This window comes from Anopheles stephensi, chromosome 3, assembly GCF_013141755.1.
Source record: "Anopheles stephensi strain Indian chromosome 3, UCI_ANSTEP_V1.0, whole genome shotgun sequence".
In the NCBI taxonomy this organism is placed as follows: domain Eukaryota; kingdom Metazoa; phylum Arthropoda; class Insecta; order Diptera; family Culicidae; genus Anopheles; species Anopheles stephensi.
Genome location: NC_050203.1, coordinates 40,418,832 through 40,442,061, shown reverse-complemented (window position 1 = coordinate 40,442,061; position 23,230 = coordinate 40,418,832). Strand labels below are relative to the sequence as shown.

Sequence of the window (23,230 nt, the reverse complement as noted above, 5' to 3'; positions counted from 1 at the left end):
CTGGAGTCTGGAGTAATCTTTGCTTATCTTACTAAGCGAGCTCTCGCGTACGCGTACTTTATTTGTTGTTTCGCGGTCTTCGCACACTTTCGCTACCGCCGTAAGGTAGAAAAGCACTCTACTGGAATAGTTGCCAAAAGTAGGGAAAGATACACTTCGGAAGCGGGACAATAGCTACTCTTTTACCTTCTGTTTTTTTTTTAACGCTGAGAGCAATTGATAACATGTGAAGAATGTATGTTTGTGTGTATACTGTTAACAATCGGTGCATAAGAGTTTAAAGAAGAATGTTCATGTACGCTGACATTACTTCCTGGAGCCTTGTTCTAAATTTTAAAAATGAATTCTGTGCCGTAGTTAATAATCATACTCATGAGCTTTTCTCTTTACTAGTATCCTGCAGTAGAAGCTACATTTACTACAAACTTTTCATTGGATTGGTCCAATTCGATGGTTCGATTAGTTAAAAATCTTATAATGGCTATTAGCAAGCAAGTTTTTTTTCTAAATTAAATTGGGCGTAGACTCTAAGGATCATAAAATTTAAAATAAGTGAAAAACTTAAAATTTATTATATTAAATTGCATCATAATGACTCACAATTATTGGCACTAAGAATTGTCGAACTTGAACTTGACCCGCCGAATGAGACATATCATAAACTTGGGGGCTTTTCAAAGTGTATTTATCGCTTTAAATTTTGCTGAAATAGCTTTAAGTTTTTCCTAACGATAACGAAAGGCTATGAAATCCAGAAGAGAATTGCTATTAAAAACATATTTTTTGGTGGATTTCTGTTGAGTTCTTTGGGTGGTTAGTTTGACATTTTGATTTGATAGAATGACTCCATAAATTATACTGACTTTAACTACTGATTTATTACATTAAAGCATAAACCCCCAAGTACACGAAGCGTAAACTCACTTAATTTCGTAATGTGTTTTCGACGTCCAAAAGCTTTTAGCTCGGAAGGCACCAACAAACGTGTCGCGTAAACTATTGACGGATAGATTTTCAAACAATTTAGCAATTCATTTCCACTGCAGCACATCAAGCTTGAACAGTTACAACTTGATATGAGAATGTAAATTTTTAATTTTTTATTTCCAAAAATCCAGCGTAAACTTTTTAATAGATGCTTTTGGTCAAATTGTGAGTTCGCGCTACAGTTTACACTTCGTGCATCGGAGGTTTAAGAATCGTCGATACAAAGCACTTTTCTTCGTCATAGTTCTGTAGTGCTATTTTGATAGGAGCAAGACTGATTTACTCAAGCTCTTTCCGATCTACCGACGAAGAATCCACAAAAAAATCCAAATTTAACAGCTTAGGAAAGTGCTTGGAGTGAAAATGAGTTGCTTATAAATAAAACAAAAAATATTAAAAAATCCGAGCGTAAATCGCACCTACAACCAAGTAGATGTTTGGCAACGATTATTTAAAAAAAAAAAGATACAGGAAAACAAATTTACATGATTTTTTTTTATAAATTCGAATAAAATTGAATAGAATAAAATTGAATTTCGAATAAAATCGACTGATTCGAATTAAAACATTTAAATCAGTATACATTTGAGACTAAATTTATAGGATAGGCTGTAGGAAGTGCTATCAGTGTGTACGCATGCATAGAGTCAAATTACTTCAATCCTACACGAGCTACTGCTGTTGATGGGCAGGTTTTGTCTAAAGCGTGAATATCTCACAATAGTGTCGCCTCTCGCAGTATTTACTTCTAATTTTACTGCTAAGCCAATTAAAATATGTGAGCAAGTTCTAAAATGTATCGCCTGAACTGCGAGTCGTGTGCCGCGATTGCACGGAATAAAATATGTGAGCGAAATGTGCTACTTTACTTACGCGCAAAACTTTCCGCAACAGTACGGAATGTGTTTTAGGTGTGTGTGTGTGTGTCTTCTAAAAGCATAGTTGGAAATTTCTCACAACTCTAAACTACCCAAAATCGTAAGCGTATCGTACCGTGCGCGGGCAAACTTTCGATCCGGCTCGCTGCGAATGATTTTGTGCAGTACTTTCGCCGGAAGATAAAAGCTATTGTTTTGTGTGGTAGTTAACTCCGTCTGAAATCCATTTTTAATCGCTCAACAGCGCTGAAATGCAACTCCTTCGCTGGCCTAATTATCGAGCACTCAGAGCTCAAGGATCTACGCTACATCGTTACGCCGTTACGCGAAAATGTAACGCGCAGTTGGACAGCTGTACTTGGGCTTGGGTATCCGACTACGGCTAATGGGTTGGGGATGTACTGACACTGGGTGGATGAAAAAAGGCACCCCGACGCTACTGGTCGGCCGTTTGTCGATCGAGAGACAGACAGACAGGGAAAGAGACAGAGAGAGAGAGAGAGAGAGACACACACACAGAGAAAGAGGTACATGTGTGCACGAGGGTGCTGTTCACTACACTTACCGATGTCCCAGTCCGCATCGTTTATGAGTCTTTCTTTCTCTGCAATCACAAACCAAACGCAAGCCAGCCAATGTGCAACTAAAGAGAAGCATAGCATCAACAGGGTTAAAATCATAGCCGTGTACTGCGAGTATCTATCCATCTTTTGAAGCAATCGTGCCAGCCGCAATAAACGTGTTAATTTGACTAAGTGTATGTGAGATTCCTGTGCAGGGAGTAGAACGGGAAAGAGAAATGAGACGGATCATTTTACTTCGCCTAAAACGGTACGAAATACATTGTCTGGTAATATGCGCTACTCGGCCGTTCGTAGCGGTTCCTAGTGCTAGCGGAATAATTGTAGCATAACAAACAGGTTGAAGGCATTGGCGAGATGAACGTAGATGAACGATGCGTTGTGGTGGAAAAACTAAAAGGAAAACTATTTTAGCGTGTCGGGGGATTGCATCATAATATTCTTCTTTTATTTTTTTAATGTTTTTCAACATTTTAGCGCAAGGGACAGCTTCCATTCGACAAACTTTCATCTAATTCTCATGGGAGAATGAGCACGACATTTGTTCTATGATTAGACCAACCTGCCTAAATACCTACAACTGCATTTGTTTAAATATCTCTAGGCATATGACTGTCTAATTTTTGTAAAATGAAGTAATCGTAAGTGTCGGATACAATAAGACCACCTAATTTAATAAAAGCGTATAGCTCAGGTTTGAGTGCCGTCTTTACGAGATTGGAGATCTGAGGATACAATTCCATCAATAAAAAAATCGATTTTGATGCTCTCTTTGGGATTCTTGTTCATCTATAACAGATACTTGCATACGCTAATGCCATAGATACAATTGGTTTGATGCTCTCTTAATTAGCAGAAGCCAACCAAAGGATCGAGCAGACCTACTTACTTCCTTATCAGACACTATGACTGCTACCCTGTCTTGGCCTGCTACAACAACCCTCGATAGCGCTCACGATCCAGCGCCGTCGTCTGTCAATCCATTATCCCGACTGTTATGGCGGACGCATCAACGCCATCACTCCAGCTCAGTTTAGACCTTCTCTGTGTGTGTGGACGGCCAAAAATAACTTTACGGCATAGGTCTTCTGGTGACATTCTCATGACATGACTAACCGAAGCCTTCTTCTTTTTTCTTGGACTAACGACCTTTTTAAGTCACACCTGCCATTTCTGGCTTACTGGATTTATTGATACCGCTTAATTGGATAGTCAAGTCATCACTACAGGGGAACTGCCCAGATGAGATTTGAACCTCGTTGTGGTCGTATAAAGACAGGCGCCGCCGTAGCATCTACCACCGAGCTGCCCTTACCGCAGCTCGACGAGCTCTTCATTGTAATGACTCCTTCATTGTTCTACCACACGTCTTCTTCTTCTTCCTTGGCACTACAACCTCCAGAGGTCTCGGCCTGCCATTTTTGGCTTTCTGTGACTTCATTTAACCCGTAGCAAAGTAGTTAGCCCTGCGTACCACACATACTGGGCTAAAAATCTTCCTCTTGGGCTCTGAGCATTTTTCTGTCGAATGCGACTTAGAAGGACTTAGAGTCTATGTCTCAGAGATCTATGTGAATACTGGGAATATAAAAGTTGTATACAATGCTACTAGCGGTTCGTGGTTTTGAGTGGAGATAGTATGTCTTCAGACTATAGAATGATCGGCTGGCAGTCAATAAGGAAGCCGACTAAATGACGAGCTGTTTGTCTACTAGCTGTATGGTGATCTCACCAGCGAGCAACGAATAACACTGGCCAGGTTTGCGGAGCACTGGAATTGCCATGACGATAACAACAGTGAACTAGCCCTTTTAGGCATTTTACATGATCAGAGAAGGTGTGGAAGGAGTGTTGATGCCGAAGACAAAATGGCCAAGATAATGGAGTGGCAGACGAGGATACCGCAAGCAGTCATTTCTTAACAAAAAAGCACCATATAACTTCGTATAGCCGACAGAAAGTTGTTGAATGGAAGCTGTACTCGCCACTTTTGATTTAAAACATTATTTGAAATTGTATATTGATTGGAAAAAAAATATTTTGTAATAGTTTAAAAAAAATTTGATAATCATTTTTTATCTGTTAACCGAGCATGCCCGGGATATGGCAAATAACTAGGAGGAAATGCCTAGTTAATTTTGTTAATTGTTTTTTTCGTGAATATAATTCACAGTCACCACATGCGGTGGTGACAATACGGCATCAGTCCGTAATAATTAATAAATAAATAAATAATTTTTTATCTGTTACATTGTCTCACAGTGGTTGTTATAAAAATATGTCCTACTGCTGGAAAGATTATTCGAAATAAAATTTACGAGCTGTTTGTGATTCGCGATAGAAAGACAGCTCGTAACATGAGCTATAAAATGTGAAGAAATAAAACTGCTTTACTGAGCACTTTGCCACTTTGCCTGTCTGAATTACTCTTCCCAATTCTCAAACACTCCGACGTTTGATGTCACTCCGAATTTCATGACCAAAATGAACGATAGTTTGTGCTGTGTTTGATGGCGTCCCCCATTTTTAGACCCACCCGCTTTTGTGTCGTAAAAGTGTGGCAAAGTTTTATTTGTCCAGAGTTGTTCGTAGTACAGAAAACCTGGGTGAGTTCGACACAAAATTTGCATCTCTCCCAGCGCTTGTGGCGAGGTGTGGCCGGGGGTTTCGAGATCGTGCAGAGAAAATACGAAATGCGTACGCCATCATCCGCCCGTAAAGCGGCAACAGTCAGCGCTAGCGGTCCCGGACGCTTAAGGGGCGTGCGAAATTAACTTACCTCACCACTAATGACATTGCTTGCGTAAAGGTGATCGAAGGGCAGGGCGGCCAGCAGATCCACGATGAACCAGCTTCGAAGATAGTTCAGGGCGATGCTTTTGGAATCCGATACAACCTCGCCCTTGCGCGAAACGTACGTCGTGCGGAAGTTTACTAAAATATCTGTGCCCGGTAACGAGATGTACAGTGTGTGTGTGAGTAAATTGAAACGAATTGATGTCGAATGGGGAAGGGAAAAGGGGAGGGATTCAGGGAGAAAGTTAATATTCCGGCCCAGTGTGGGACCCCAGACACCAGAGAGTGGGAAAAGACGGTCGGTGAACGTGTTGCTTCCCACCAAAAGCACAGAAGATGGGCCCGGGAGCGATAGTAGGCACGGGTAGCGAACAGTGGCCAGAATCCCCGGTCGGAGCAATGATTCAGTAAAATGATGCAATTAGTTATATATCCTCAATAAGCAAAAACACCGAAAACGCCGGTTAACATTACGGCCGCAAAGGGCTGCCTGGGCGGGAGATAAAGTTTACTGTTTGCCATTACCGTTTCTCGGTTACGGCTGCTCGGTTTTGCTCATTGGCTACAAAGTGATACGGTTCGGTGGTGACTGGGAGGGGAGGGGGGGTTGGATGAGGAAGAGGGGAGCATGGGGGATAGATTAATATTTACCAACAATAAATAAAGCCTCGACAACAACATCCGACACCATGGTTAAGCGATCAGTTTTAACGAACGCCGCATTGTACGGCACAGCGATGGCGACGTAGAACGTGGCGACCAGGATCATCCAGTCCCAGCAGCCCTTAAACATGCCGTAGTGTGATAGAATGAAACGCGATTTCTTTAAGGCTTGCGTCTTGTACTCAGGTAGCGGTGCCTCACTCGAGTGCAATAGATTCTGCAAGAGAAAAAACGGTGGAACAGGACAAACAAATGGAAACGGAATGAACATCGCACCAAGGTACCGGCTTTTGCAGGGTTTTTGGGGGAGCATTTTTAAAATGTCTGCTTTGTTATAATATTTTACATCCAATGAGTTTTTGTGCTTCAGTGGATATTAATTTCATTTTGTGTCGTTTTTTTTTCAACATCGTGACGTTTAATATAAAGAATTAGTTCAAACAGAGCCTTTAGCTAACAATCTTCAAAGATTCTTAAACCAGACGAATACAGTGAGCGTTCTAATGTTCAATCGCCCCATGAAAAACATTGTTAATGTTAGCCGCCAGCTGTCAATTATTATTCATGTTACAGAAAAATTAGATTAAATTAAAACGGAAACAACCAGTGCTAAGGAGTGAAGGGTATCCACATGTCACCTAGGCAATGGCGACCATATTAATGTACACATTCGCATTAACACAGCTGTCTCTTGACTCTAATCGTGTTAGTTTTTGTTAACTATTTTTTGGAAAGTTGCTACTGTTAACGAAGTTCGCGTAGAATATGTACATGATTTTAAAGTTTAAAATTATTGAGGACTACAACGACATTATGCATTCTATTTGACAAATATTTGCCACCAAAACTATATCGCAAACGTGCTTACTGCATTCTAATCTTCTTATCGTAATCTATTTGTCTAATTTTTATTGAAAGTTGATTTACTATAAATTTACTTCCCACTAATTTCACTTACAGAGTTAAAATTCTCATAAAAATCAAGCTTAAGTTGAGCGGGTCCGAGGCATGCAAACATGCGGGGACATCTAAAAATTTCTAATTTTTTTTTGTTCTCAATTGAACCATCGACTAATTTGAAACTGTAATAGATTGAATAGGAAAAACGATCCGAGAACAGGAATGAGTTTAACATGCTTGGGTATTTATCTGGCTTGAGAAATATTTGGTGCTTTGAAAAATACCACACGCCGCACAGTGTAATAAATCTGTTGTAATATAGCGTAACGGTGTATTTTTATTTATTAAACGTCATGATATTGCAATATTTTATTGATATTTATTTTTTTTATCACAGAAATTCAATCGCACAATTTGATATTAAAAAAAAACCCAAAATATCTATTATCGGTTGTAATAAAAGAGAACCCTGCCCTTGATCTGTCCACTACATTCACTACACTACATTACTTACGCTATTAAGTTTAATTTTGGTTTTCATCTTTTCCGGCTTATAGTGCCCGGACAGTTGATAGAGTACGGCACGGGAACGCCGACGGCCCATATTGACGCCCGGCGGTATTTCCAAACTATCATCCTCCGCCCCATCGTCTGCAAGCAAAGAGGTTTCAGCTGATCGAAATCGTGCTCCCAACAAAGCAGCTAAAATTTCCATCGGTGTAAATGTCGAGAGAATTGAATTGATTAAAAAACACACACTGAAAACATTCAATAGTGAGAGCGAAAAACCAAAATGGTGGAACAAAACAAAAAATGAGAAAAGAAAAGCAAAGGGGGGGCCAGCAGCAAGCACAACTGTTAAATGAAAGAAAACAACAACACACCAAACCGATTTGATAGAGGGATGTATTGTAGTGGAAAACCGAAAAACAATAAAAAAAATTCTGCAGATCTTTAGTGAGTAAACACAGAGTAGAAAACAGAGAGAGAGAGAGAGAGAGCGAGAGAGATTGAGAGAGCGAGCGAGTGAAAGTGAGACAGCGATTAAAACACATCGATGTAATCCACGCGAATGATTCAATTTGGTGCCGGATGGCTTATTGTTTTTTCGGTGTGTGCGTGTTTCGCGGCAAAGCGGACAAAATGAAAAGATTAATCTTTAAATACTGTCAACGCACACGAATAAGGGGTTTCCTTGTTTGGGTCCGATGCTCTACACGATTGTTTTGAGTTGAGCAAAAACGTTCCAATTGCGTATGATCTGATGTAGTCTTGGTTCTACATACTTTACTGGTGAACAATACACTACATTCAACGTACGATGATAGCGAACACATGATTCAAACACGACTTTCAAACAGCCTAACTACAGTAATGGAAAAGTTGAAATGTGTTTGTGTGTGTGTGAGTTTTTTTTGGTTTTCGTTACACATAATAAACCAGCACAATGAGAAGTAAGATTGGTTTAACTTTGGGAAACATTCATGCAGTAATCAGTAAGAACAGAATGATGCGCTACTTCAAAACTACACCATCATGAAGTAGCACAGGAAACTAATTGATTTATGTTACTGTTTGTTGCTTGATTGTTTTTTGTTTTGCTCTTTTTTGTTACTTTAACTGCATCATCTTGTCCGAAAATGGAACGCTCGCCTTTCCCGGCCTAGTCGACGTTTCGGCCTTCCGAGAACGTTAATCTATAAACCTTCAATATCTGTTTGCCTCGGTCCCATCGTACGGTGAAGCAATTGAAGCAATTTCCCCCGTTCCTCGAAGGATTGTGAAAGTAATACGAAATTATACATTCGAGTCGGTTGGAATCCGGCGATCCGGTAGTGTTGTTGCTAATCCCGATCCTAATCCTAAACAATTATTTAGCAGTAACTAATTAAACGAAACATCCTTTGCCTTTGGTTGGTTTGTTATGATGAGTTCGAACTACATTCTAACCTAAAGAAGGTTCGTTTTTCCTCCCTGCAAAAATCAAACTGATAATAAAGCTGCGTCCAACCGTAATCGTAATAAATACATTTCGTTTCGTTTGGTTGATGTTTTAATTCGATTCAATTTTGTAGACCCCATTTTTTTTTGGTTTGTCGGTCACCTTCCAATTGCTTTGGGTGACGCTTGTTTTACCGCTCACAACCATCATCGACTCGGGGGCTAGGTCTCTCCCAAAAGCCCATAATCCAATCTCGGTTCTGCAGTTTCGAAAAGTTACTGCTCGCATTTGAATATTGCGCATATTAGTTATGACTGCTGCGTTTGCTGCTATCAGCCCGAGATCATTCATACGCGGTCCCATGTAAATGCAAATTTTCCATTTCATTTCCACGTGCATTCTCGGCCATTCTGGCAATTCCGAGCTGGCATCGCCCGAAAACACGCTGGAAACGGGTCCCGCTCGTGACGTGTCCGGCTACGGTGACGGGGAATAAATGAGCGTCGTTTGAACCAAACCCGAACGAAATCATCACCATCGTCCACCAGCGTTCCCGCCGGTGAGTGCAAAGGGAGGATTGGTGGGATGGGATGAAATTGGGAAACCGGAAACTTGATGCTGGTGAGTAATTACTGAGAGAAAATTAAACAGAATGCACTGTCTGTGTGTGTGTGTGTGTGTGTCCGCTACAAATCACGTTACCTATCAGTCCTGGGGACGTTTTCGGTTTTCTTCTCTCCCCCACTGGGGCCTGGGATAGGAAAATGTATGAAAAAAAGCTTCAACAAACCCGTACGAACGAGCCTTCAAATAAGTTTTCTAGAATTTATCCAACAATCTGTTTTGGGGTACATCACCATAGTTAGCATTCGATTCACAGAAAGTCGATTCGGTGAAAGTCAATTTAACCAATTATATTGTTATGGCTAGTTTTACGTTTCATAAAGTTGTGAGAATTAAATGTCACAAACGATGAGCAGTTTGTAAACATCTAAAGTTAATATAATTTTACGTTTAATTTTCGTTTTGCTAATTTTTTAAAATTATTATTCATAGTTCAAAACTCAACATTTAAACCGAGCTTTAAATTTATTATTTAGATGGTCTTACATTTCAAATTTTATTCACATGAACTTTATATTGTCTTACTTATACTTATATAGTATCTAACCAACTAAACGTTGTTTAGCTTGGCATAGCCAACTATGTTTAGCTTTACGCCATGTCGAAACGTGCCTCAAGGTAAATGATTTGTTGAAAACCATACTATCATTCGTTTAAGAGCAAAGTCGTGAATGTTTGCAAACGTGGGTTCTATCAATGTTTACCAAGTACTAGGCGCCTCCATCTTCATTTGTTTTGCTTTTTGGTTCGTATGAGAGCTGAAACGACGTTTTTTTTGTATTTGTGTATGTGTTGTGTATTTGTGTTTCTATACCTTTCGTGTACTTTTTTAATAGCTGTCAGTTTTAAACATACTTTGTTATCTTTTGCGCATTCAACGGACTTTAGTTAAATCAACGGTAGTAATTAAAGTTGTTTCATGTTGATGTAGAAGAATAGAAAAAAATATAAACAATTTGTGGTTTATCTGTAGACGCAAAAATTTCAGCGTTGCATTGTTGATGTTTCTTGTTATGTGACTATTTACAGGGAAGAACAAAACAATAAGGACAGTTACTTATTTTAAGGGGTTTTTTTCCAGTGGTTATTTACGACCATTTAATTCTCTGCTATGAATTGACCGAACGAGACCTTAAAGAGTGGCCCGTGATCCCTTCAAGCTGTGTGTTCAGCGTTCAAATGATTTTTTCGTCATATTTGGAACACAATGCAATGTAATGCAATTAATCTAAATGAAGAATAAAGCATTTGTAATTTCTGGACAAACAATATATTGCAAAAGAAAATTAAGATATGCTCCATATTTTTGGAACATTTTACACAACATAAGTATCGCAAAAAGTAATATCAAAAACAAATGTTAGGGTTGGCTTATTGTTTTGTCCATCACTGTAGATTCATTGAACTGAATTTGATTAGCTTAACATGAACTCTTTTTTAGTAGTAGTTGTTGTAACAGCTCTACATTTAAAACATCAAAACAAAGAATCGAATGAATAAATGTACTTGGTTTAAATATGTAATGAATTGTATAATTACTATTACATTTTTTCAAAGATATAACATTGTCAGTTAAGACAAAAGATAATTTGAAGAGACTGTAACGTTTAGAGGTTTCTGTTTAGAACGAAATTTAAACAATATTGTACTACAGAAATAATACAAGAATTGTTAAAAATTCTTCGTGAAAATAAAAGTTTTTTACGTTTTGGAAGTAATATATACTTTCACAATTAAGTGTAATGTTCTAGTGTACTTTGCGTGTAAGGTTCATAAAATAACTATTGCGAAGAAGAGACTACACCTAATATTTTGTGGTTTGTTTGTTTCTTCTTTACGCCTGTGTAGGAAAACAAAAGGTATAAACTGACTATGCTTGACTATTCGACCTAGGTAAAACAAACACACACGATATCAACCCGCTGCAATACCTTCTCATTACAACAAACACGCTCACGCCTCAACACGGTGTTTCCCCCCCCCCCGTGAACAGGAGGGCGGTGCCAGGAAAGATGTTTTGAATATTAGCACAAGAAATCGAGAGAAAAAACCCGGGCAGATATGTATATAAACAGTCACGAAAACGAACAGAATCGAAGGTTACAAATTGCATAAAAAGTGGAAACACATACTGAAGCGACTCGAACGGTCGAAGTTGAAAGCAAAGAGCCGACAGCAACAGAAGGAAGAGGCCAGCTTACTTACCGCTATCACATTCGTCCGACATCGACATCTCCGACATTTTGGCCGTCGTGACATCCTTGTGCGATGCGAGGAACAGCACCACCTCGCGCTTCTCATTTTTGATTGGCACAATATCCAGCAAGCACCAGAACGGAGTACCTATCGATTGTAGCGGACACAAGAGACAGGATGAAAAGTTGATGGAAAGACATGAAAAGTTAAGCAACACAAGCATAATAACTCATTAAAACGATTACGAGTAAAGTTTCGACAGAGAAGAAACTTTCGACGGGACTTTCGGAATGGAGTCTGACGGCAGCAATCCCAAAAAAAAAATCCTTTCCTTCTCTATCTGTCGCCCATTTTGGAACGAAACGACCATTCCTGGGCACCTTTTTTCCGAACAATCAAATGCCTAATGCCGTGTGGGTTTCCACCGCTATTGCCCTTTCTGTTGCGTCCTTTTGGTACTTTGTTTTTGGTGGAAATTTTAAGCGCAAAACACTTTCCAGGGATGACGATTTTGGAGAGGATTTCATTAGCGTAAGTTTTGATGTCCCGGTGTCTGTCTCCCCATAAATCATTCTCAGACTCCCCAGCCAGCTGCGGGTAGCTTATGTCTTATCCCACCAACCCGATGCTGCTACGGTTACTGCTCCTTTTTATCACGAAACACCACGCGTAATGTGAGCTCGCAACAGATCGGAAGGTGGATCGTTCATTCCAGCGGCCTACTGCGTCCTTTGGAAGGGAAAACTTTTTGCCGACAAGTGAGCAGGGAAAGGTTCAAAAGAATGAAACTTCTCGCTGAAAAGTAAAAGCCACCAAAAAAAATATTTTACGGGTTGTTTATGGATAGCGACCGACTTTCGCTACGATTCTGTAGCAGCACTCACGAGGATATCCTGTCCCAAACGGTGAGGTCTCTTTTTGACGGTTTTGCGGTTCGGTCTACCGTCTTCCGAGCGAATGTCTTTCGCAGCTATTATTAATTTGACATCGTTGTCGCGAATCAGGTGCAGATGGTTGTTAATAAATATATTTGCATGAACAGTCCCGAACGACAACGCACACGCGTGTTGGTCATGCTAAAGTGACAGTGAAGGAAGCTAAAATATTAAGTTGTCACACCGCAACAGCTGAACAGCCCATGAAGTCTGAAGTCCGTATTGAGGATGATCTATCACGGTGCTTGTCTTAAACGATGGGGATAATCACATTTAAAGCAGAATGCTTTCGCTGCGCTTTAATTCAGTTTTGTGAATGACTTCGGGTACTTTGTGCCTGGTAACTTTGGATTCTCATTTGCCCCAAAGGAATTATTCAATTCCAGTAGGAGTTTTTTAGTTTAGATCATCGGGATATTTACATATTTAAGTAAAAATTTGATGTTTGTTCCCTGCTGTTGGTGAACACTGCATCGCGAGTTTTGATGATTTTGTATTAATCCTGCTTCGATTGCATTCAAACGGCCAAGGTACAGACAAAACAATAAACCACATTCATGACCGATTTCGTACCGCTTTCGGGAATGATTGTTGGGCTACACCAAACGAACATTACGCTGATAACCGGCGCACAATACAGCCATACCGCCCTGGGTGAAGGCGCCTGCGGTTTATGAGTGTGGCACACTTTTACGACCATATGCCAGCCAACGGCCATGGCAACGTTACTTACCATTTTTCTTGTAGAAGATGACCTCCAGCTTCAGCTCCGACTTGCCGTCCAGACTGGTTTCGATCATGCTTTTATGCTCGTCCTTCGTCTCGGGACCGTACAGAAAACGGCAGGCACAGCCTGAAAAACACACACACACAGCAAAAAATGGGATGCACATACAGCGTACCGAACGCGTGACTCCGTAACGTTCCGGGCCATGAGATAATGCACAACTTTATTACCTTTTTGCATAATTTGCGCGCGCGAAAACCCCGACAGCTCCACGAAGCCATCGGAGCAGTACACTATGGGATACCCGTTCACTTGTGCGTTGCCTAATACGAAGTTGGAATCTGTAAGTAAGGGAGGAAGAAATCACACACATACAAAGGGGAAATAAATGCATAAAACAAAGTGCCTCCTCTATTGTGTAACGCATTTCTGTTAGGTTTGGTATGTCAAGGCGACAATATTATTTGTTTGAGGTGTCATTAATGTAGATGTGCACCTATTTTGGTATTCAATGGTCAATAAATTGTTTTGAGCCGTAAGCGTCACTTTCTAAGCTTTGCGATATTGTTATTGTGCATGTATGTGCATTGTGTGCCCAGTCAAACTGATGAACTCCTAGTATTAAATCCTATTACAACCGTTTCCTGGTTCCAAGGATATTCTTTTTTCTTACACTATTTAAATATTATGACGACTTGAAGTCGTATTGTCCGATGATAAAACATTGTGAAACTATTTTTATCTGCGTATTGCTTTAAAGGGTGTAGCTTTTAACCAAACAAATACGAATTAACACTCGTGGTAAACATACAATTTGGCTAATTATTCTTTCTGATTCGTGTCCTAGTACTTCGGATGTGATCTCGAAAGAAAGTTTTTCCTTTATTCGCTCAAGTACTTTTCAGAGAGATTGTTCTAATGAATTTCTCGGTTCAAAAACGTAGCTAATTGAAAAGTATAACCTAGCCCATTCAGAAGTATTTGTCCAAGATATTTGGAGGCCCCGAGTGGAATGGCAGTTGAAGCCCCTCTAAATATGATATTGGAGGGAAACAACAGGAGTTTCCTCTCCCAAGAGCTCCCTCTAACCGACGCGGCCCCGAGAGTCGCTCCTTCCGCGCTTAAGTTGATCAGTCACTGATCGATGATCGAAACAGTCGGAAAAACTGCATTTGAAGGTTTGTCAATCAATATGTAGCTGAGTGAAGAAGTTGGAAATACTGAGGCACCTCCTGATTATAAGTTATAGATTCTGAAGTTAAATGAAAAAGCGCGGAAATGAATTTGAGACTTACAACTGTTTTCAGTGATCTTGAAATGTAGCAGAAACTGTATAGGAAAACCAAAACTTTATTGCCTATCCGTCCTAATGATGCAAAGTACTGTAGATCGGACAGATGCATACAATATTATACAAAATTTAACATCAATGTTGTGGTAATGTATTCATGTGAAAAAGTGCCTGATGGCGCTTGTAATGCAAAGCTTCAGATTGTGGGCAGATCGCCGAAATAGCAGACTCTTTTCATAGATCTCTGGAGTCGAGTCCGTTCCTTCGAGCATCAAGTGCTCATAGTGCGACTCATATGTGCCACGAGTTCAGATCAACTGAAACTATCGGCTGGTTTCGGTTCTTAGAAAGTGGCAATGCTCCATGTCGCAAGTCGATGCTCAAAAGCATCTGCAAGTTCGACCAGACACTCGTTGTTTGTTATTTGGGTTAGATACGCTTGCTAGGAGATGTGATAGTGTCCAATGCATCTTTATGTCTAAGTTCCCTCGTCAGTGAAATACATGCACCTGATCTAATGGCTAGAGTTAACTTAAATGTTCCTCCTAGAATGTTCCGTAACTACAGACCACTTAGAACTGGCCTAAAAAGAAGTGCGATGGTGATGAACATTAAATTTATTATGCGTTATGTTTTGTTTGACTGGCATCAACCGTTTAATTTTTACTGAACTCATTTTAATTCTTGAGCTTCTGTTCTCGTCTTACTCTAGTTTACTAAGCTTTACTTTTCAGACAGTCATAAGGTCATGCCTGGCCAATCGTTTTGCACAAATAAATATAGACAGAAGCTTCTTAGTCCGTTAGCAAGAACTCGCCTAACCAACCCAAGCCACCCATGCTTTGGTGCACTCAAGGATCGACCCTAACTTGTTGGAAAAGGCTCGAACCGCTACGGGTATATTAAGAATGGCACCGATCATGTAGGTTCGGGTCGATGCGCCAATCACTTCAGATGATCTTAGAACTGTTCTAGAGATGTCCATAATTAGTCCAAACAGCAAAGTTATTCATCGCTTACCTATATAAGAACGAAAGATAAGCACTGATGAACGACCTATCCGCCTTAGTAAAGAATGAAAGAACCAAACGGATGAATGATTTCCTTATTTCCATGCTCATTCTACGTAAGAATCGCGACTCACACGCTGTTCATAAAAGCTCGAATTCTGTTCACTTACGTTCACGGCAAAGAACCAGATTGACCAATCCAACACTGATTGGTAGATTTTTTATCAAAGCTCTCGCAGAGGACTTTTTGAATTCGTAAAAATTCAGAAAGAGCAAAATAGGTCCCTTTCGGCATTGGAAGACCGTGAACGCTTTCGAGAACTTCCGTAGCAAACCTAGACCGCCAAGCGGTTCTAACACCTGATAAGTATGCAAGTAAGAAGGTAAGTTGTTGATTTTTCGAGTCAAGAGTCTCTGCTAAGGATCGATTATCTTTAGTGCTCTAATCCTTTCGCCGGTTGTCAACATAGTAGGCAACCAAGGCCTATGTTTGTTAAGTGTGAGGTTAAAATAAAAAGTGTGAGATGGTGTACCTGCTATCATTTGCTACAAATTAGCTTCGGTTGCTAGAGCTCGTCTAAGGCTGTAATAGTCTGTACAATTTCTTGAATGAAGGCTCCGATCAATATTTTTATGAACCTAGTAACTAACAAAGATCACACTTCAAGGCACAGACATTCTTCTGAAATATGTGGCCAAACTAGATCGTCCAACAAAGGACAAAAACACGTGCCTGCTGTACTTCTTGAAGTTGTTGAATTGGAACCAATAAATGAAGGAAACCATAAATCTGACACTAAGCTGACGTGGCGTCGCACGAGCTGGTGCGGCTAGTGAGTGATGTAAATACCATGCCGACCTTCTCTCTATCGACCATTTTACTGCGGACCACAAGGTCAACATTCTTTGTGGGTATTTTCGTCTCCTCAAAGCAAAACAGAAAATTGAAGAAAACTCATCTGTCAACAGATAATGAGTGGTACGTTGACGTTACATGAAAACCGCGTCGATATAAAAATACCACAATAATCGATCGAATGCACGATTCAATTCCTACGAACTCACTCAGAAGACAACAAATTCAATTACTTATGTAACCGTAATAATTTTGTGATATTTAAACCATAGAACTAAATAAACCACTCCTTATCGCATCTTCCTACGCTGGGGTTTTCCTACAAAGTCAAAGATTGAACGGTTGTTTCACGACACGCCTACCCGTTGTGCTTGTGCCCTTGCAACGTAAGCTTATTTCGACCCTGGTGTACCGCTGTATGTTTGCCCCAATTAAATCCGAAGCATTTCTTCATAAGCCCAACTTTTCATCGCTCGCATGCTGTTGTGAACTTCGCTCGCTGCTGTACACGCTGCTCCAGGCTCGAGAGAATCGACTACTAAACGAGCAAAGAAAAGTCACACATTTATGTGAACTCAATTAATTTCCCGCACCGGTTTCCTTTCCAGGCCCTCCCCCTCCCTTTGCTCACCCACGTCAAGTCAAGCGTTTCATTTACCTTTCAGAATGAAAAGCCATTCGCAGAACCAATTGTGAAAATATGAGCAAGGCATGGAACTCCGGCCAACCTCAGCCACACCACACCGAGTACGTACTCCGGTCAGGGTGAGAAAAATGAAAGAAGTTTTCCGTGTGCGAGCCTGTCTCCTCCCCATCTCCAGGATCCGTTCGGTTACGTCGCCGGTTCTGTTTCGGCAGAACTGGCTATCCTCCTTAAAGAAAACCGCACCTATACGCACACCACAGCCACACTACATACACTCGTAGAACGAGTCCCGAGGTCCTTGACGAGGCGCGTGATGAAATTAGTCGAGCACACCCTGCCTTCTGACATCGCACCTTTTTCTCACTTTTAAGTCAGTTCGGAAAATTTTAATGCCACCTTAATTAAACTGTCTACTTACGTGTCCCATCGAAGCGGGTCGCGATGGTATCGAGGAAGGTGTTCTGGGGCGCCAACAGCCCCTTCCGTGCCGGCATTTGGGAGGTGTGTTTTGTTTGGTGGTGGTGCTTCCTTTAGGGTCGGATGGTAGGGCTGGAGCACCTAAAACCTGCAACGAAAACGAGTCGTAAGCGAAAAGAATGAATGCGAAGAAGCAACAGGGAAACGCTCCGCCATCGTTTCCACGCCGGGAAAATGTTAAGACGCCCTGGTGGACGATGGTGAGCTGGTGGTATGGGTTGGATGGGTGAGGGTGTAATTGTAAACGATACGCGTGTGGTGCATGCTGATTTTAGTAAATATTTACCGCGAGGACTCTACAAAACACTCCGCAATCAAAAATACTCCCGCTCGCGCCGAACCAATTTGATCGTAATCGTGTTATTCTTACATAAAGTCGTGCGAATCGATCAACTCAACTCGTTTTTGATATTGACTGGAGACGCTAGAAGGGTAACTGAGGCCACTGGGTTTCTTTTTTTGAAGTGCAACTATACCCGGAACTAACACTGTTTAGGTAGCAAAATCCACATTCCCATTGCGCACACTATCGTTCCGCACTATCAAAGCGCAAACATCGACATCGAGGAAACATCAATATTTATGGTGCAACGGCACGGAGCTAGGCAGTGTCGGATAAGGTTTGCCTATCCAATTCTGGAAGGGAATGTCTAAATATAGGCGGGTGATGTTGGGGGGTGGGGAGGTCAGGTTAAGCGACAGGATGAACCTTAACATCTGCGCTTCCCCTTAGTGTGACTAATCACTATCACAGGCGCGGACAGACGCCAAAGACGATTAGATAACCAACACCAAACAAACGGATCGGCTATCGTTGTTGACGTGAATATCAAACAGATCGGGTACACGAATGTGATGCGTCTTTTTTTTCTATACCTGTGTTTAATGCGTTAACTGGATGGAAAAGTCTCTAGAATAGTAATTTGAATGAAAATCTTAAAATAAGTCCAAAGAAATCATGGACAATTTGAGTATCACGGGAAGATAGGAAAAATAAATTTCAAAAATAATATCCATTTCAATAACAACTAATGACCGCTTCAACTAAAAATTACAGATTTTTTTTTAATTCCTTTCTAAGTTGTACAATTTAAAGAATTAATTCAAAGTTTTTTTTTACTTTTGTCTTTTGTACCAAGTATTTTATGTACATCCCAAATATTACATTGTTATCGTTAGATTTGGTCCAGCAATTGTCATAAACGGTCAAGCTAGAATGCAAATATGTAGTCAAATAGTGAGACAGTTCCATATGGGCATACAATTGTTTCGTTCCTTCTGAATTCAGAATATTCTAAATCCTGAAAAAGATTTAAAAATCTTAAAGAGGAGAGATTCTGGTCACCCAAACATTGTTTTCGGACCCTTTTTTATGTAACAAAATTTTACTAGAAGACAAAGGCTTTATTGTCTGATGGTTTTATCGTTGGGAAGCAAGCCAGAAGTTGGAGCATCCGTCTTAACGAGATAAAAATATCCTGGTGGAGCTAAAAAAATACGCTGTCTATGAAAAGACAGGCGCGTCCTAGGAGCAATCACTCAAAATGAGCCGCTGAAGGCGGCCGTAAAAGATATCTTTGTGTCGGTGGAACGGAACGGAACTAAGGAAAGCAGTCTTCAACTGCAGATGTAACAAGCACAAATAAGGGAACATGAAACTACAAAGCAGTAAGATTAAATAAAAGGTGAAAAAACAACAGTGAACGCTGAAAATTTAAGTGTTCGTGGCAAGTGTTTAAGGTACGATAAGTGTAAATTTTAGTGTTTGAGGTACGCTATTTGAGGGGTTCGCGTAGGCACAAACTTAACACACTTGCTCCAACTGAAGGACGTTGCAGACAGTCTGCAGCTCCAATCTCCGATATGGACTGAACTTCTCTCAAACACTGCTCAATAATTGACAACGAAACAATATGAATCACCCAGGATAAAAATTAATTCAATGATAAAGACCCGGCGGCTTTACTATGAGCAAAACTCTTCCTTTGGATGATGAAACACCACGCAATGAAACAACCAAGTACACCAGGGAAGTTGTACCCATTAACGGAAAGTGTCTCCCAGCTCAGATATTCTTCTTCTTGTAGGCTAACTAACCTGCTAGGCAATGCTTTACTAGACTTATTGGTACCTTGTTGTAAGCTTAATGGCTTACTAAACTTTTTTGCACCAATGTAGTTTTATGGTCAGTCCGCACTAGAAAAAAAAACGCCAAACTCGACTTTATACATTTTTAGGTGACTTTTTTAACAAGGATAGACGAGGCATGGCAGATCCAAATTGAAATGAACCGATGGCGCCTATAGGTCAGTCAGAAAAGCCTGGTTATTGGACTGGCAGACTTAATTAAACCAAGACTGTGAAGCGGTAATAGTGCCAGCTATGATAGCACTATTAAATTCAACTTAATTTCATCCTTTAATTGAATAAAAGGGATTCCTCTCCTACGTGCGTTAAAAAATACGAGCTTCAAATATCGATGAAAGCGCTTATAGAGACCAACTACAATAATTGCTTCCTAATGTTGTACAAAAACCTCAGTATTTTAAAGACTGTTTAAAAACCAAAAAACTCTTAGAAAACTATTACGGGTAATCTGTCTCTTCTTCTTCATTTTCTGCCATTTCTGACTTACTAGACTAAGTGATACCGCCTAAGTGATAGACTAAGTTAGTTTGATAGTCAGTCCACACCATGGGTGATTGGTCCAGATGGGATTTGATATCCGGTCCTACCATGTGAAGACCAGCGCCGTTGTCACATTTACCACCGGGCTACTCGTAATCATCTCTTAAACCATATAAGTGGCTAGTGCTACCACGTTTCGGAACACACTTGGGTTGTCGTTCGTTATGGTGTTAAATTGTTCTGTGACCTCCAGAACTGTCATGGCACACGCAGAACCAACTTTCCAGCTGAGGGTAATATCAGCCACGAAAGCTCGGTATGGACGGCTAACACACTCAGAGATTTATGTGGTAAAGAAAAAAATCCCTTTGACACTTAAACCACATTGTGACTGATATTAGGGTTTCAAGCATAGGCTTCACAATACACTGGTGACTGACAGTACTAGCAAATTTATCGATTAATCGATGAATTAATCGATGAAGACTTCCTTATGAATATTTGTCAAAGATAGCTCAAGATTACCCAATCATTGTTTCCATTTTTTTCTCCGATTCCTGTTGCTCTCGGTCAAGTGATTTCATAGGGTTGAAATTATAACCGTTGTCAAGCAAGCAAATTTGAACGGTTCAAGTTTTAAGTTACAGTTGACTTCGTTATCATAAACGTTTATGGTAATGATGTACCAACTGCAAAATACTTCTCAATTAAAATTCGTTTAGCAACGACTAAACCGTCTCTTAGTGACAGTAAGTCAGATTTACCACAGATGATTGGTTTGTTCACAAAATAACGCCTTAGTTCTCATGAGCTGGCACGGTTTGTACGAACGTCAACCGAAAGGCTTACAAACTACGAAAATAAGTATCTTGTCAAAATAAAGCCTCCTACCGGTCTCTTTTCAAGTCACACCACACGTGCATTCGTCATTCCATTAGGACCAATAGCTCTCAGGTCGAGGCTAGATAACGCACACGTACCTGGGCCTGAGGACGACGGGTCCAACGGGTGGTGAAAATGATTCGATCTTCCACCTTCCTGGTTTACCTGGTTGACTTTGTTTATGCCGTGCCATTGCCAGCATATTGATTGTGTAAACAATGTTCAAGCACCTACACCAACCAACCGCCCGTGTCGAGCCCTTCCCGGGAAATTCCTTACCCCGACTCACCACCCAGTTCGTAACGCGTTCAACGCCACTCCGGTACCGAAAATTAAGGGTCGATTTGGTCGCATCGCTCAGCGTGCGAAGGTGAGTTAGCACGCCTGCACGGGAAAGGCGTGAATTGGAAATAATCAAACTGTTCTATGTTGGTTCACGCTGTGCGTACCACTTACGAAACAACATTTGCCCACCGTGGGTAGCCCATTTGTGCGCGGCCAGTTTGTGCGTTGAATGGGGCCCATCTTCATGGGCCCACATGCCAGCCAATTTTTCCTCTTTATTGATCATTCGTTTGCTGTCGACATTCGCACCCGCACCCAACGATCAATGTTCTGTCCTCCGTGTCCGTGTTTTAAACTAGCCACCGAGCCGTGCTCTTAAATTACGCTTATTCAGGTGCGAGTGCACCCATCAATTATTCCCCGTGACCATCGGCAATGTCCTTGTCGTTCGGATGAATTGTATTCCAACAATAACACTAGCCCGGCCATGTTGTTGGCCGTTGCTCGTACTACCCATTTCAGTTGTTGAAGTCCACTTTTGTCTAGTCTACCAGCACTCTGGCACCCTTGTTCTGCTGGAATGGAGCATCCCAAACCCCACCATAATCATTACACCAAACTCCGATCAAACTCGGACTCGGTTTACACTGACCACAGTCACGGTGCCTCGAGCGACGAAAGAGAAAAAAAACAAAGAGTGAGTGGACCCACTCACCACAGCAGTCTCGTCCGTTAAAGTGATCATTAAATAAAGAATGAAGGCAGAAAAGAAAAATATTGTGGAAACCTCTCGTCGTCGTACGTATGTCTATCGCCTATTTTTTTTTCTCTCTTGCTTGCCTCCGAGCTGTTGCTCCGGAACTGACCCCATGCTCTCGACCTTGTCTTGATGGGTTAAAGGGAGGAAATCAGTCGTATCGGAACCCTTTTTTGTTGCCGTTGCCGTTTTTACCCCTTCGTCGGCAGAGCGTAACATGGAGCTGGCGGATATCGTTAAACATAGATTGCAACAGGTGGACACAGGCTAAGCCGCAAAAGGATACACGTGGGTGTTGTTGGAGCTGGTGTGTGGTTAGATTATGATTATTTTTATAACTGATGGGGGTTTCTTCCATTTTTAGAATACCCGTTTAGAGGGCTGTACCCGGAGCGCGCAAAACACACTTCACTATCCTCTAGTTTGCACTTTGGTTTATTTGCTTTGGAGAACAATGTTGATGTTCAAATAGAGCGCAATATACACAGCAGTTGCCTCTTGCGGCCTGCGTTAATAGAATGGTTTTCAAAACTAACATGAACCAATAGTTAAATAAACAGACGCCAGCTGTCGGTGTGTGATCTGCGGTAAGGAATATCTCTTCGTCTTCGAGTCTCTTCTCTTCGCTTGAGACCCTTTGGAGAATTTTAAATGTGTCATTTTTGCGTCATTACACGATGGAAATACATCATAAATTAATTTGAATATAAAACACTCCCCTTCGCCAAAGCCCTCGCCATACCAACGTCACTTATATCACGCTACGCACGATCTAATGCTCATTACATTCAATCACAAAAGTGTCAAAACGGTGATTGACACATATCAAACGCATGCTTGCCGTTGTTTCAAACCCGTCTGAGATGTTTGGCCGACCTGACAGAGAAGAATGCCTCAGTAGAACGTCAAGCCCTCTTAGATAGCCCCCTCCATACGCATCGCCCCAGTATTGGCGATAGGTTTGATGTCATTTCTGGATGCTGGATGTGCTCTTAAATTGTGCTTCACCGAACTTTAAACATCTCGAGCGATGAAGTTGCACAACGGAACAGTGTTTCGATTTGTGTACCAACTTTAAAAGGCCCCGAAGCGATCGTTTGCTGCTCCACCCCGGCAATATATAGTCGCACGAAATCGAAATACGAAAAATGTAAATTGGATTACGCGTA

General features: G+C 41.0%; 1 protein-coding gene across 5 annotated transcripts in view; it reads right to left on the bottom strand.

Annotated features, from left to right (window-relative positions):
* The window catches only part of LOC118511996 (potassium voltage-gated channel subfamily H member 8), a 58,566-nt gene that overhangs the window by 21,471 nt on the left and 13,865 nt on the right, over nt 1–23,230 (bottom strand). Inside the window, exons 1-9 of one of the 5 annotated variants that reach the window (XM_036055736.1) lie at nt 17,795–17,935; nt 17,451–17,595; nt 13,460–13,570; nt 13,236–13,355; nt 11,577–11,714; nt 7,320–7,507; nt 5,894–6,122; nt 5,226–5,389; nt 2,431–2,635 (exon numbers count right to left, since the gene is read on the bottom strand). In XM_036055736.1, the coding sequence (XP_035911629.1) occupies nt 2,431–2,635; nt 5,226–5,389; nt 5,894–6,122; nt 7,320–7,507; nt 11,577–11,714; nt 13,236–13,355; nt 13,460–13,570; nt 17,451–17,526 (1,231 nt within the window). In that variant the 5' untranslated portion in view covers nt 17,527–17,595; nt 17,795–17,935. The other 4 variants (XM_036055735.1, XM_036055737.1, XM_036055738.1 and 1 more) reach the window with 4 other exon arrangements.